The sequence below is a fragment of the Diadema antillarum genome, unplaced genomic scaffold (genome assembly GCF_040938485.1).
Source record: "Diadema antillarum isolate AM-2024a unplaced genomic scaffold, OU_Dant_1.0 seq00000604_RagTag, whole genome shotgun sequence".
NCBI lineage: Eukaryota > Metazoa > Echinodermata > Echinoidea > Diadematoida > Diadematidae > Diadema > Diadema antillarum.
In genome coordinates this window covers 1,290,603-1,306,376 of record NW_027271532.1, presented here as the reverse complement: position 1 = coordinate 1,306,376, position 15,774 = coordinate 1,290,603, and the positions used below count along the sequence as shown (strand labels likewise).

Genomic DNA, 15,774 nt, shown 5'->3' with positions numbered 1-15,774 from the left:
GTAGTGTATACACGTATTACCAGATAGATATTCTCTCAGAAAAGTGTTGGGTCATAGGGTCAAAGGTCAAGTGGAAATGCTAAAATTCCACCTTTTTTCCATGTCACAAAAAATGGCTTATGGTATGTTCATGAAACTTAGTGTATATAAACATGTATCACCTGACAATGATTCTCATGGGGAGTGTTAGGTTTGGGGGTCAAAAGTACACGTAAGTGGTCTAAGGTCAGGTGAAAATGCTTAGTTTACACTTTTTGATGCTGAAACTACACTCTTTTCTCCATACCGTAGAAACTGCTTAATGTATACTATGTATACTCGTAATGAAAATGTCAGTATGCATTACCACACAATGATTCAATTGGAAAAGTTCAAGTTAAAGTTCAAAGATGAAGTGAAGATGATAAAATTTCACCATATTTTCCATATTTTCCATATTTTGAAAATGTAAAGGGTCAAAGGTCTGTCCAATCTGGTAAAAGTGTTATCTCATATTGTCAAGATTATTTAGGAGAATGATGCAATATAGCAGAGGCATATCAGTCACCATAGATTTCTTTTATATTTTCTTATTCTTTTTTTCTTTTCTTTTTTTATGGGGGGGGGTATTTTCTACTTCCTTGATGGACACAGAATAAGAATTGTTTTTGTATCATCCTAGGGTTGTCCATTCTAGAGGAATTAAAAAAATTGTGGGAGGCAGGACCAATGAGAGCATTTCCCTATATAAATTCTTTGAGAATTTATTGATATACAGTATTTTGCCTACTTAATATCACATTCAACTTCCATAATACATAAAAAGGAAAGTTGTTCGTGGACTGTCTCAGGGTACCATTTTGGTCCCTGAATGAGTTCAAGTTTTGGTATGTGGTGGGTACCAATGAGAACATCTCTGCATTTGAGCTTCTTGAATATGCAGCGGTATATATTAGCCAATCATGACAGGGATCATTTGTGGAATCGTGGGATTTCATAGCACTACCATGGCTGCAGAGACACACAGTATGTTCCTTAGCTTCACAGAATGTTTAAGTCATTCTCAAGATCTGAAAAAGCCAACTTCATGAGAGTGCTTGTAATTAAGAATTATATGTACCCTATGAAGCTATTGTACTTGTTTTTAGCAATGTGCCTGTGACTATCTTTGTACATTTATTTATCTATTCATATTTAGAGAGGTGAACAATTTGATTCACCGCAGCCATGCTTACTGAAGGATGAAGCCAGAAACAGTGAAGACAAACCTGCAGCAACAGAGAGTGAGAGTGATAAAGCCCATGAGCTCCCTATTCAGAAAGAACCAGAGAAGTCTGAAAGCCATGGCAGTCCAATCAAGGATGTACTGTCCAATCAGTCTCAGGTGACACAAAGAGATGAGATATCAACACTAGTAATGCCAACCAGTGCAACCACAGAAGGGACCTCTGCACAGCCAATTCCAGGAATACACCAGGTGTCTTCAGCAAGTACCTCTCATGGACCTGCATTGCTTTTGCCACCATTCACATCAGCAAGTGCACTCCTGCCTGCCTTCACTTCTTCTAGCAGACTTCTTGAGTCAGGAGATAGGACATCCCGAAGAGAGAGGACTTTTGAGACCAGTTTTGTAGATCACATGATTCGAACAGAGCTTGAGGCAAAAGATCCTTCACCAAAAAGAGAGGCAGAGGATGAAAAGAGGAGCAGTCCAGAGAGGAAGGAAACACCCCTAGCTCCTCCCCCTCCCATGTATCCCATTGGTTTTCCAGGAGGTCCACCATTGCCAGGTATGTTGGGTATTCCAGGCTTGCCACTCATGCCAAATATGGCCATGCCACATATTCAGGGAGTGGCATCACACTTGCACAGTAATTACAATGAGAAACAAAGAGAACAAGGACAGCCCATAGATAGCTTACCTAAAGCTGAGGAAGACAAGGAAAGATTTGAGAGCATCAGAAATCGTACACCAGAAGAAGCTAAGGATATCAACCAAGGGCAACCCATTAATGACAAAGAGAAGAAAAAGAATCAGATAGGTGAGATGGTTGACAAAGACCATGAATGGAGTCATGCCAGTGAGTGCCGTAAAGAAACAGACAGTTCTCGTCATGTTTACCCTAGTGGAGTTCCTCGCTTTCCTGCACCAACCCTTGGAATGCCTCAGATGTATTCAAAAGGAGTGTCTTCACACATCCCTTATGATAAAGAGAGTCATCTCAGGTTAGGAGAGAAGGCACTTGCAAAGACTACTCATGAACCTATAGAAAACATTAAGAATTTGGAAAAACTCACTCAATCAAGGACACCAGTCATCAGCCAAGAAAGCCAGCGACCAACCTCGCCAAAGAAAAAGGGTGATGTAAGGGAAACAAAGCACAGATCAGGAGAAGGGGCACTCCTTTATCCTCCATCTTCAGTGCCTCACCAGGAACCAATTATTGTGGGCAATGTACGTATCAAGCAGGAAATTCCTGCTTATAGCTATCATCCCTACATGTCTTATGAGAGGAGACAGGAGCAGACAGAGATTCCACAGGATAGCCATCCATATCCTCTGCCCCACAAACCTGTACAAGCAAACCAGTCCTCATCCCAGGCAAATGACAAAGGCACTTTTGACATTTCCAAAGTCAAGGCTGAATTTGAAGCTGCTCACCGTTCAATAATGGGGGATCAGAAACCTACCCAGCAGACTTCTGTCATCACAGAGATTCAGCACATGACAGCGGCCACAAATTCTTCCTCCTTGCCATCACTGCCCCAACCTAAACTGCGGTACACAGAGGGTACCATCAAAAAGGAGCCAATGCAGGAAGAGTCGGTAGAAGTGAAGTTGATATCTGTCAAACAAGAGAGGAGAGGGCATGAAGGCGGAATGCCAGGAGGTCAAGAGGAGAAAGCTGAGGTTGGAGAAGAGGATGAAGAAGAGGAAGATGACTATCAGGATGTTGGCAACAGGTCACCATCACCTGAACCTGTTCTTGTTGACCGCCTTCTTCACACCAGCTTTTCTGCCAAGTATGTGTTGACTTTCATATTAACAAATTAGTGCAGTGTTCCTTGTGTTCACTTTATGTCATAGATGATAGATCTCATAGATGCCAATGTTTCCTCCTTTGGCAGTAGAGGTTAATTTCCTCCTCAAAACAAAACAAATGTACATTGCAACAACATGAAGAAATTGTATGCACATGCATCACCGACCCATACAAAAGCACAGAAAATAGTGTAAAGTTATCCTTCCTTCTGTGTGCAATAATTCTAGAAACCTTGTTAAACGTTCTTTTGTTATGCCTCCGCCACGAAGTGGTGCCGGAGGCATTATGTTTTCGGGTTGTCCGTCCGTCCGTCCGTCCTTCCGTCCGTCCGTCCGTCCGTCCTTCCGTCCGTCCTTCCGTCCGTCCTTCCGTCCGTCCGTAATGAATTTTGTGGACAGGGTAACTACCAAAACCTTTTGAGGTATCCTAATGAAACTTGGCATGTATGTGTATTAGGGGGTGAAGTTGTGCCTATCAACTTTTGGGTGCACATGCTCAAGGTCAAAGGTCAAAAGGTCAAGGTCAAATGCTTAAAATTTTATAATTTCCCCCATATCTATGCAATGCCTGAAGATATTTTCTTGAAACTTAGTGTATACATGTACTACCCAATTAAGATTCTCTGGTGAAAGTTTGGGGTCATGAGGTCAAAAGGTCAAAGGTCAAAAGGTCAAGTAAAATGTTAAAATTTCACTTTTTTCTCTGTATCTTGGAAATTGTTCAAGGTATCTTCATGGAACATAGTGTATATGCATCTACTGATTGGCAGTGGTTATCTAGGGAATTTAGGGTTCATGGGGTCAAAGGTCAGGGGTCAAAGGTCAAGGGCAATACTTCAAAATCTTACTATTTTCCTTATATTTATGCAATGCCAGCAGGATTTTTTTTTTTTTTTTAAACTTGATGTATGCATGTCTAACCCAATAGAGATTCTCTGGAATTTTTTTTTTTGCCAAGAAGGTCAAAGGTCAAAAGGTCAAAGATCAAGTGAAAGTGCTGAACTTACTTTTTTCTCCATATCTCGGAAGTGGCTCAAGTTATCTTGAAACTTAGTACATGCTGAATTTATGTATGTTCTGCCTGACAGTGCTTCTCTTATAAATCAAAGGCCAGATGAAAATGATAACAAATTACTGTTCAATACAGAAATTGCACTTTTTCTCCATACCTTGAAAATTACTCAGTGCATAAACTTATGAAATGGTCAAAGTCAAGTTAAAGTTCTTAAATCCCCAAGTACATGCTCTCCAATTCATCCAATTAAACATAGGTCAAGGAAGGTAAACATTCAATACATTTGTGACAAACATGTCATTTTAATATTTTGCCAATTTTGTGAAAATGTAATCACACATTGTCCACATGTACTATAGACCTATTAGGAGAATCATGCATTATGGCGGAGGCATACCAGTCGCCATAGCGACATTTCTAGTCTTTCATGTTATGAAACTTGATAATGTTTTAAATTCAAATGGAATATACTTTTTACTGTCATGTCAGGAACCATCTCTTACAAGAAAATGTTTGAATGCAATATATTTGTGATATACACTTTATGGCTCTTCATAAGTTGTGAAGAAATTTATGATGTAAGGCCTTGCTTTACGTACAAGAATGCTTCAAAGTTTATTCTATGAGGAATTCAAGTCACTCATTATAGGCACCTTGATGCAGACACTTTGGAACACAAGGTAATATGACTCATATCACTAAAATGCTGAGAAATATCTTTTGCCTGTCTCAGTTTGCTGCAATCTTCACTGACATAGTATCTGTGGCATTGTTTATTAAATTTTTATGTGTTATATATTATTTTGTCAACAGGTTTATCCGTCACTGGTCTAGACGTAACAATTCATGCAGTCGTACAGACTTACTTTTCTCACCCAAAGAGGATTCCAAATGGATGCGACGATGTGCAGAACGCAAACGACGTGCGGGCAGTAGCCATGATCGCGACAAAGAGAAAACTTCTCATCGCCAAGAAGAAGAGAGGAAATGCAGTGACACAAAAGAAAGACTTGCAGTAAGTTTTAACTATAGCCTGATTGGCTTAATGTTAGTTTAACCCTAAAAAGACTTGGCTATTTTGGAGGTTTTGAGGACGAGGGGTATGATGCCCCCCCCCCCCCAAGATCTTGGCCATGGAATATCCAATTGTCGCCAAATTCGGCATGCACCTAGTTTATGACATACCCAACAAGAATGCATAGCTAATTTTACAATAATCATTATAATTTTCTCATTGAGGCTAATTAATTATGCAAATATGCTAATTTTCTTGGATATTTTTATCTGTTTGTTTATTTTGTGCCAATATGGATGTTAAGTGATCCCTTCATTGTGAAATATGTGAAAGGAAGTTGTTTATATGTTTTAAGAAAACTTGTTGTCTGAGACCAAAGAATTATGTAATTAATTACAGTGATGTAAACAATTATATTTGTTATACATATCAAATTCGGGTGCCTTAGCATTTTCCATGTCCATTTATTCCATACTGAACTGTAACAATGATGACATATCGTCGCTGGGTCGACAAGACCTCGTATCTACAAAATGTCAAATGTTCAGGAGAGCAAAAAAACATGGCGGCCAAAGCACTGTGGCGAATGGGATAGCCTTTCCTTTGACATGCCGTGGTGGCTTCATTTTCGTAGTAAGACAGTTGGGATTTGGACAGGACATCACTTAACCCATAATTTGACCATTAATCCAAAAAAGTCATTTTCACCAAAATTGCAGATACAAGGTCTTGTCACCCCAGCGACGATATATCATTCATCTGTGACATTATATTTTAGGCTTACTGAACAAGAAATACATTTTGCATAAATTCCAATTTTAATTTGTGCAAATTACATGCATATATTAACCTCATGTACAAGAATATGTATCAAAATTATATTTCCATTTCCAGATTTTTTATGTTTTTTATTTCTCGTTATGTTGATTATTGTTTTTAATTCTTATGTTTTCTGTTGTTTTGTTTTTTATATCCAGAACAATTGATCTCAAATTCAGATCAGATTTTAATAGCTTAAAAACATATTGTGCAAGAAAAACAAAAGTAACACATTAGAATCTTGCAAAACCTCATTCATTTTACACATTAACACATACAAATATGCCATGTTTGACTGACATGTAACCGTAAAATGTTATGTAGCACCACAACCGCTGCAGGTATATACGCAAATTAGGTGTAAAAAGATGCCTAAAAAAAAAAGAGTCATGAAGTCTCACGATGAGATCTTATCAATTTTGGAAGTTATTGCAAAATTTCCGGAGGGGGGCCATAATCCCCCCCCCCCCCCACGTCTTTTTAGGGTTTAGCCACTGTCACTTATTATTACACATCCTAGTTTAAATGCTTTATGAAGTAAAGATCATTTTTCATATGTAAGTGAGCAATTGCACAAGATTAAGTAATCCTGCTTTGCTAGTTTGTAAGACACATTTCTAACTTTCAGTATTTCGTGATGTGGAAAATGGTGCAAATTACATATGGTCAGTTTTACAGTAAAGGGTGTAACTTTGATGTGGCAAGGGTCAAAAATTAAAGTTGTGTTTCCATTTTTATCTTTGCCTTTATTTTATATAGGAATGTCTATATTTTCAATATTTTGTCATTCCAGAGCTTAATTCTTAGGCTAAATATGAAAAATGAAGTGACTATTATGGAATTTTAGATAAATTTAGGTAAAAACAACAAGAATGTTTTGGTCACCCACAGCAACCAAAATGAAGATAAATGGTGGAGGTAATGCAACTTTTCATTTGCTGTGAACATATATTTGAAATATCAAAACACTTTTCCCCCAACAGATATTCGCTCTTGCAATTATTTGGATGTGAACTTCAAATTCCAAGGTAAAAATGGTACCTGACAAACTATTTTTAAGTTAAAAGAATGTTCTAGAAGCAAGAGCCACTCTAAACATAGCCCTAAATTATCTCTTGGTAACAAACATTTATCAACCCAAATCCCAAAGAAATTTGATTATTTTTGACAAAGTTGAAATTTTCAGACTTGTGAGTTTCGGAGGCTTCAGTTAACAAACTAGTGTGTTTCGGAGGCTTCAAAACGGGTAACACAAAGTTCTAGTCCTGTATTCACTTAAAATAATAAAACTACAGTAAGCAACTATCACTACATGCTAGAATAAGAACAAGGCATCAATAAAATGTGAATAACAGTATACAGATGTACATTTTATGGCAGTGCATAATGTTTACCCTTCATACAAATTGTACTCATTATTATAAGGAAATTGGCTTCCACAAAAGTGAATAACAAACTGTGTACACTTTGAGCAATGCTCAGTTCGAATTTATGACATTACATGAGGCAATATGATTCTAAAGGAAACTGCAACAGTAGCAATAAAAGTACACTGATTAGGAACATCTTTTTTTTTTTTTTGCGGCTTAAAGTTAGCAGCAACGCATGTTTTGGAGGCTTCATCATGACTGTTAACATGCAAAAATGGTCCATTTTAAGGTGATATGAAGTACTTTAATGCAGCTGATTGTTTCCAAATAACTAACAATGTTGTAACATGTAAAATAGTATTTATTTGTATGCAGAAAAAAGACTTTCCAACATATATGTTAAGAGACAAAGAAAAATATTTTAAATCTTTATGCTCAGTTGTATACATACACTGTATTTGCATATCCATGACTTTGGCAATGCAGAACATGATTAGGCTACACACATGTACAGCTGTATGCATTTGTCAAACTTTTCATCATAATGCAGTAAGAATTACTTTACAATGAGTTAGAACTGTAGCTATAGACTTAAAATGCAAAGATTATGTTTGCTTGCTTTATAAGTGCAGTTTGTGGGATGTATATTGACATAAACCATCCATCATAATTGTTTTATATACATGTGAAATCAATTTCAACTGTTGATGAGAAAGGGATAGAAAATAGACTATGTGATGGCATGACGGTTAGATTACAACATAGCATTGTAAAATATAGAAAGGGGAAAAAAGGCTTATAAACATTCTTTTGCATAACGTAATGACCATGCCTGATACCCCCTACTATAGCTATCAAATGCAGTGATCATGGTCATAGAACAGCACTCTTAAACACCGATCAGCCATTCCATGTAAGGGTCATCATCAAACTGTCATCATCAAAATGGAGTTGGAATAATCAATATATTGGTGATATTATCATGGAGCTCAATAGAAATTGAAATGGTCAAGATCCCATTCATCTTTTTGAATCGCCTGTTGAAAAGATAAATGTACATACCCTACCCATGACTGTGTACGAATTTGAATTAAAAAAAAAAATGTTGACCAAATGTATAGTTCCCTATAATATATGATAGTTAGAACTTTACTTTTTTTTCTGTGGTATACAAGTCACCCCTGTTTCATATCATTTTATTTTTCTTTTTTTTTTAATTCTTCAAAGGCTTCTTTTTTATAGTTATTTTATAAAATTCCAGTTAGTGTGACTCCTGTGACAGCTTGGAGGCCTGTTTTTGAAGGTACGCATTGAGAAATTGCTAACAGAACTTTTACTGTTTCTAAAAATGACAACCTTTTTAGCAAAAAATTAAAAAGCAGCAAATGTGTTAAAAAAATATCTAAGTTTTTTAGAAACCCACAAGTTTGTTTTAAATAGTATATAAACCCACAGACTACAGTTTTAACCCTTTGAATTTCAAAATAGTTAAGGGGCTTGTAACTTTTTCCAGAAAAGCCAGGACTAAACAGATTATAAAGATTTCAATCATGTCAATATTGTTCTTCATGAACATAACTTCTCCAGTCACCCACCCATGTAAACTACATGTATCCCATGGCAAGAGGCTATTTATAAGTAGAGGTCTATATGTCATTTATAAACAATCCTATCCCAACCATTACTGTCCATTTACTGCACTGAGAACTACATCCGCAAACATGTCATAGAGTCTCACACATGTATGCGAAGAGATGTTTCGTAACACAAGTTACATTTTGTTTAATCAAAAATAATCAAGTGGTCACTGCTAGCATGATAAAGTATGGGAAATCAATCAGGGTATAGTATCAAGATTGTGTTGCACCTTACATGCATCAGATCTGACATACAGATTGATATGAAAACCTGTCTGAATGAAGTAATCAAATGTCAAAATTCCAAAACAGTACCTTGTGATCCAAGTCACACCACAGAAATGATAATCTGCAAGATGTTAGCTATTTTCAAATCCAATCACAAATTTATTGATTAATTATTTTCCTCCAAATAAGTATTGGAAATGAAAGCCAAAGAACTTGTTAAGAAATGGAAAGCTGAAAAAGTCAAGATTTTAGTATGGCAAAAACAAATGCCATGTGAGTAACAATGGAATGGATTTGTCAATGGGTTATAAATGGACATGTAAAAGATGTTTCGAAGTGTTTCGAAACTATTACACTCAGATGATAGTGAGTCGAAAGTGTAAAAATCCAAAAAGCATTTTCCACCATTTGCTCTGGATCATGAATAAAAGATACAACCTTAAATTCAAAAGTAATATATTTCTTAGTTCAGTGTATGCTTCCCTCTTGAATAACCATCTATTAAAGTCCTTGAATCTTCAGGAATAGTGTTCAGTTCTTTTTTTAAAAAAAAGTGTATTTAACACTAAATAATCAAGTAATTGTTTGGTCTTCATTATCAAAGTCTAACCAGTCAAAAGAGTGATACAAATATGGTCACAACACTTCAACTTCTCTCAAGAGTAAAAATGAGTTATCCAACTTAAGAACATTGATGTATCCACAACTACTTGCTTTGTAGCACTACTGTTGCATGATGTGGGCATGCACGCAAGCTGGAAGTCACTTTCATTACTCACAATATCTAGCCTGTTTCATTGTTTCAAAAGGAAACCTACAAAATAAATGCTTTTCATACATTTAAACAACTATCTACACCTTGCTTGAGGAATCATTAAGTCTCATTCAGTCCAAACAGTTATTTGATAGACTTAGAATTACAAAATTGTAATCAGAACATTCCATTTACATGCTGTTAACATAAAATGAAGCCTCCGAAACATCTGGAAAATTAATTTGATATGCCTTATGTTTTTATGAAAATCATGTATGTTATGTAGAAAGTGATGGGTAAATTGTGTCTTTTTTGGTTGATATACACTGTTTAAACATATTTGTGGGGCAACATCCTCATCTGCTAATATTTTATTGCTGAATGAAAAGGTGAGTTATGTGGGACACGTCTGCACTGTTTAAGAAAAATAGGTAAATCATATAGTAAATCTATATTGGTGAGTAAACAAAGCAGCCAGAAAACTGAATGTGATTAAATATCTTTAGATATGTCATAAGCGATCATTGGGTGGGTGAACAATAAATCTAATTTGATTTTGTCCAGAGAAAATCACAAAAATGCAGCGTTAACATCCTTTTGAAGCCTCCGAAACCACTTTTTCTCTATAAAGTGTATTAGCTCAAAAAATCATTGCAGTATCATAATGTTTCTTTTATTTTTGTTGTCTGTCTATGTCTGTTGATGATTTCATGGCATAATTTGGGGCAGACACTCAAAGAATTTATCAGAAATGTCAAATTAGATGTTTTTGCTGTTTCGGAGGCTTCAATGCGTCTCGGAGGCTTCACGTGTTAACGGAAAATTTGTATTGTCTCCTATTTTCAGAGAGTTTGGCGGATCTTAACTATTTTTGGTCTATTAGGTTAGGGCCCCATATCCTACATTTTGACATATAGATTAGGTCGCTTCTCTTATCTATATTCATATTATTTGACTAAACACTTTGTTTCGGAGGCTTCAAAACTGCTAACGGAAATTTCACTTGATGGAATAAAATTATCACAAAATTTCAAATAGCCCTAGAATCAAGTAAACTTTGATGTAAGTCGAAAGTTTAGCTGTACCTTACTATTTTCAGCATAAAAGAAAGTAACCAAAACACATCCACTGATCATTACTGTCCATCAAAGTTTGTAAACAATTGTTAACGGAAAATGAAGCCTCCGAAACCTCAAATTTGAAGTCATAGTATTCTAAAATAAAGGGCCAGATACAAACCAAACTAATTTGGTCATTTCAATTGACCATACAACTATGCTTTTAACATAAAAAATTAGATCTCTGCAGTTGCTGTAGAAAATTATTAACATTTCAAAAATGTTATATGAATTTCAATGCAACAAAATAGTCATTTTTAGGGTACATATGTGACTGTCAAAACAAAACGCATCAATACCTGGACCTGATTATGCTACCCAAGGTGGCTACTCATAAGGTGACTCACATGGGAAAAAATCTTTGAGATCTGTAAATCTATGTGTTCAGGGTGGGCCAAAAGGCTAAAAATTGAAAGTTACACCCTTTACCGTAAAACTGACCATATAGCATTTTTTTATAATGATAGAAAAACAAATACGTATACTTTGTTGATCATGTTATTTTTTTGAAATATAAACATGAACTCTGGTCTCACTGCGAGATAAGCATTGACATCACCATACTGCTGTTCACATTAACAGAGACGGCCAGACACACCACCTGAAAACACCAGTGCTGATGCACAAGTGATGAGCTCTCTTACCACAACTCCAGTCCCTGGCACACCTAACTATCCTGGAGGTGTTCGGGTTGCCTATCCTGGTCCTGAAACCCCTGCCTTACGAACATTGAGTGAGTATGCACGACCTCACTCTCATGTAGCTCCAGGGATGCTGCCTAACCTCATTGGTCCTGATCCTATTCTGCGCTACCAGCTGGAGTCAGCATACGTTATGGGCAATCGGGATGCCCAGATTGACCTAGTGGAACGTGAAATGAGGGAGCGTGATCTCCGCGAGAGGGAGCTTAGGGAATTGCGGGAACGAGAATATCTGGGAATGAGAGAGATGGAGATGCGTGACCTGGAGCTTAGGCAGAAGATGGGATATGAGCAGCAGTATGCATCACGCCCTGATGGCACTGTCGTGAATGCACTGATGGCTGCAGAGGCTCAGGCAGCCCAGGTGTCCGCTGTCCAACAGGCCCAAGCAGCTCAAGCAGCCCATGCTGCACAGGTGGCACATGCCCAAGCAACCCACGCACAAGCTGCCCACGTACAAGCAGCGCGGGAGGCACAGTCAGCCCACGTCCAGGCTGCCCATGTTCAGGCAGCCAGAGAAGCCCAGGTACAGGCAGCACATGCACAGGCAGCACTTGCACAAGCCACTAGAGAGGTTCATGCAGCAAGAGAGGCTCAAGCTGTCAGAGAGGCTGTAGTGGCAAGGGAAATACAGGCAGCTCGTGAGGCCCAAGCCGCAAGGGAAGCTCAGGCTGCACGTGAGGCACAAGCAGCAAGGGAAGCACAGGCAGCAAGAGAAGCTCAAGCAGCAAGAGAAGCTCAAGCAGCAAGGGAAGCACAGGCAGCAAGGGAAGCTCAAGCAGCAAGAGAAGCTCAAGCAGCAAGGGAAGCTCAAGCAGCAAGAGAAGCTCAAGCAGCAAGGGAAGCGCAGGCAGCAAGGGAAGCTCAAGCAGCAAGAGAAGCTCAAGCAGCAAGGGAAGCCCAAGCAGCAAGAGAAGCTCAAGCCGCAAGAGAAGCCCAGGCTGCACGTGAAGCTCGAGAGAGAGAAGCCAGAGAGGCTAGAGAAGCCCGGGAGCGGGAGTCGCGCTCTGTCCACTCTGCAGAGTTGACAAGGCAATCTCCAATGCATCCCTCTCTTCATCCTTCAGCATTTCTTCATGGGGTTGAACATGAACGCCATCTCATGGCTCCACCATCGTCAAGTGCAGAACGACTGAATACAGAACGCCTACACTCTGAACGAATGGCTATGATGGCAGACCCCAGGGTAGACCCATGCGTTGACCCTAGAATTGACCCGTGTGTAGAGCACATTGTTGACCCAAGGTTTGACCCAAGGGTCAATCCAGGTATCCCAACACCTGTTAGCCGAATTCCTACCCCCCACCACCACTCACATTCACATTCACACACCCATGTCCACTTCCATCCTCAAGAGCACATCCACCATACCTACATCCCGCCTGCCCTCATTCCTCCAACTGATGCTGCTGCTATAGTTCCATCTCACATTCCTTTTGGCCCAACTCCAGTCCCCTTAACCCAGCACCCTCTTGTTAGCCCAGCCTCAGTACCTGGACCCCCACCCCCAGGAGCAGTGCCCCATCCACGCATGTTTGCCCCACCCCATGGTATCATGAGAGATCCAGTGGCTGAGCAGCTACATCATGAACAAATACAACGACAACTGATGGGTGATAGACCACCCCCACACCTGTAAGTTTCATTCTTAAGAGCTTACAAGATAGTTTTCTGAAAGATGCGCAGATCAAAACGATGTCTGTTGAAGCCTCAGAAGACTGATATACATAGACTCCCAAACTGTATATTTATTTGACTGCTTGACTGCTCATGGATTGAAGTTCATATATGTTTAATTCAAAGAACAGTGATTAATCTGTTTTGGGATTGCAGTGCTGACATGACTTCATGATTGTTACACATTGTGTAACATTGTAAGAGACATTGATACATATCAGAAATTTCCAACCATTGTCCTTCATTCTGTATTTGTGTAATATTGCCCGATAACTGGTCAGCATACAAGGATTTCATTGTGCTCTCTGTCTTTATGTTTTATATGAAATTGTGCATGGATATTGAGGGGGAAAAAAAATGGCATCATTTGTGTACATTGCAGCAATCACTGGTATCTAATGGGTGTAGATTGTTGTTGACATTCATACTTCAATTAGAAAACTAAGTAATGTAAATATATTCCATGTTATACATGGCTGGACACCTTAGTTTAAAACTGAAATGTCTGAGCAAGTCTTGTCCTAACATTCATTGTTGTACAGACCATATACTCTCATGAGCAAGTAAAGATATATATCTATTTTTTTTTTTAAGAAGAGAAGTAATGAGCTGTAGCATGTTTATGTAATTCAGCTGCTGGGACTTAACTGTCAAATCAGGATGAGATCTTGGGGAAAAAAAATATCCAGAGATTTTCTGTGCTATGTTGTCTTGTGCTTTCAAGCTTTTCACAAAAAGATGAAAAATGTGCCAAATGAGTGATCCTGATAATCTAGCATAAACATTGTTGTTACTGCTGATTTTTTTATCGGCATTGTTGTTGTTGTAATATAACGTCTTTAAAGGACTTTCTCACACTATTACTGGTAATTTGAAAAGTGTATTCTTGTTTGCCACATTATGAACCATTGGTCGTAATCCTGTGTAGATTTATTTCCCAGATCATGAAATGCCATTTTAAATTGTCTTCAAGTAAAATATCATCCAGACATTATGTTGCTTTGTATGACAACAAAACAAAACAAAAAATCAAAAGTACATCAATGATTTTTAGCTCACTTGAGCTGAAGGCTCAAGTGAGCTATTGCGATTACTATTGGTCCGGAATGATGAACTTTCACAAGACTTGGCAGCTTTCATCCCTATGGGAATAGGATTTTAATTTGTTGAAATGGGCACCAGGCCCCACCTGGGGACCCCCAGAAGTCCTAAACCCCCCCAAATTAGGGAATCTTTAAAAATCTTCTTTTCTAGAATCAGAAGTGATAGAGCTAAGTTGATACTGTGGGTAAGTACATTGATTACTGTAGTTTCAAGATTGTTCATGGCAGATCCAGGGGGGGGGGGGGGGGGGGGGGAATGGGGGCCTAAATTGTACATTTCCATCTTCTTGAAAACCCCATGTTAAATTTTCACCAAACTTGGCAGGTAGCATCCCTTGGGGGATAGGATCTCAATTTGTTCAAATGGGCAGCATGCTCCCCCTGAGGGCCCCTGGAAAGTCCCTGAGGAATCCTTAAAAATATTCTGAAGAACCAAAAGTGATAGAGTTAAGTTAATACTATGAGTAAGTACATTGATGACTGAAGTTTTAAGTTTGTTCATGGCAGCTTCGGGGGTCCAAATTGGGGCCTAAATTTTACATTTTCATCTTCTTGAAAAAAACCTGTGATGGATTTTTACCAAACTTGGCAGGTAGCATCCCTATGGAGATAGGATCTCAGTTTGTTCAAATGGGCACCATCCTCCCCCTGGGGCCCCTAGGTGAGCTCAAACCCCTCGAAATTAAGGAATCCTTACATTATTCTCCTCTAGAACTGGAAGTGATAGAGCTAAGTTGATACTATATACTGAGTGTGTAAGTTGATACTGTATACTGAGTCTGCAAGAATGCAGGAAGGTGAACTTGCAATACTCAGGGTTTTTGGGGTGGGAAATCAGACACATGTCAAAACTATGAATTTTAAAATTGTCAACTCTTTGATCTAGGTTTTGAGCAGCTCTTCAGTTATTTTCACACAAAATTTCACTAATTCTTATTTTCTCAAATATTTTGGCCCTGAGAAAACAAATAAAATGTACTCCTATCATATACCAAGAACAGGTCCGAACAAATTTTTTCAGGAGAAAATTTAAAATTGGTGAAACCTTTGCACGAACTGAATGGTGAGCTGCTCAACACCTACATCACACAGAGTTGCCATTTGTCTTACCCTCTAAACTTTTACAGAATTTAATAACTTTTTTCGTGTATCCGATCTTTTCCTGAATTTTCACTGATCTGGTGCTGTGATTTGACTGTTTTCATACAAAGCAACATAATATCAGGATGGAATTTCCCTGAGGTCTGTTGCCTTTGACTGACAGTGGACTGATAAGTGGAGTATGATACCTGTAAAGTGTGTACATAGTGCAAGA

General features: G+C 38.3%; 1 protein-coding gene across 1 annotated transcript in view; it reads left to right on the top strand.

The window, feature by feature from the left end:
• LOC139735876 (uncharacterized) overlaps positions 1 to 14,675 on the top strand; it is a 50,334-nt gene extending 35,659 nt beyond the window's left edge. The window contains exons 16-18 of the mRNA XM_071646627.1: positions 1,178 to 3,003; positions 4,851 to 5,052; positions 11,561 to 14,675. Coding sequence (XP_071502728.1) covers positions 1,178 to 3,003; positions 4,851 to 5,052; positions 11,561 to 13,318 — 3,786 coding nt within the window. The 3' untranslated portion in view covers positions 13,319 to 14,675. The remainder of the gene's footprint in view (positions 1 to 1,177; positions 3,004 to 4,850; positions 5,053 to 11,560) is intronic.
• The last annotated feature ends 1,099 nt before the right edge of the window (positions 14,676 to 15,774 follow it).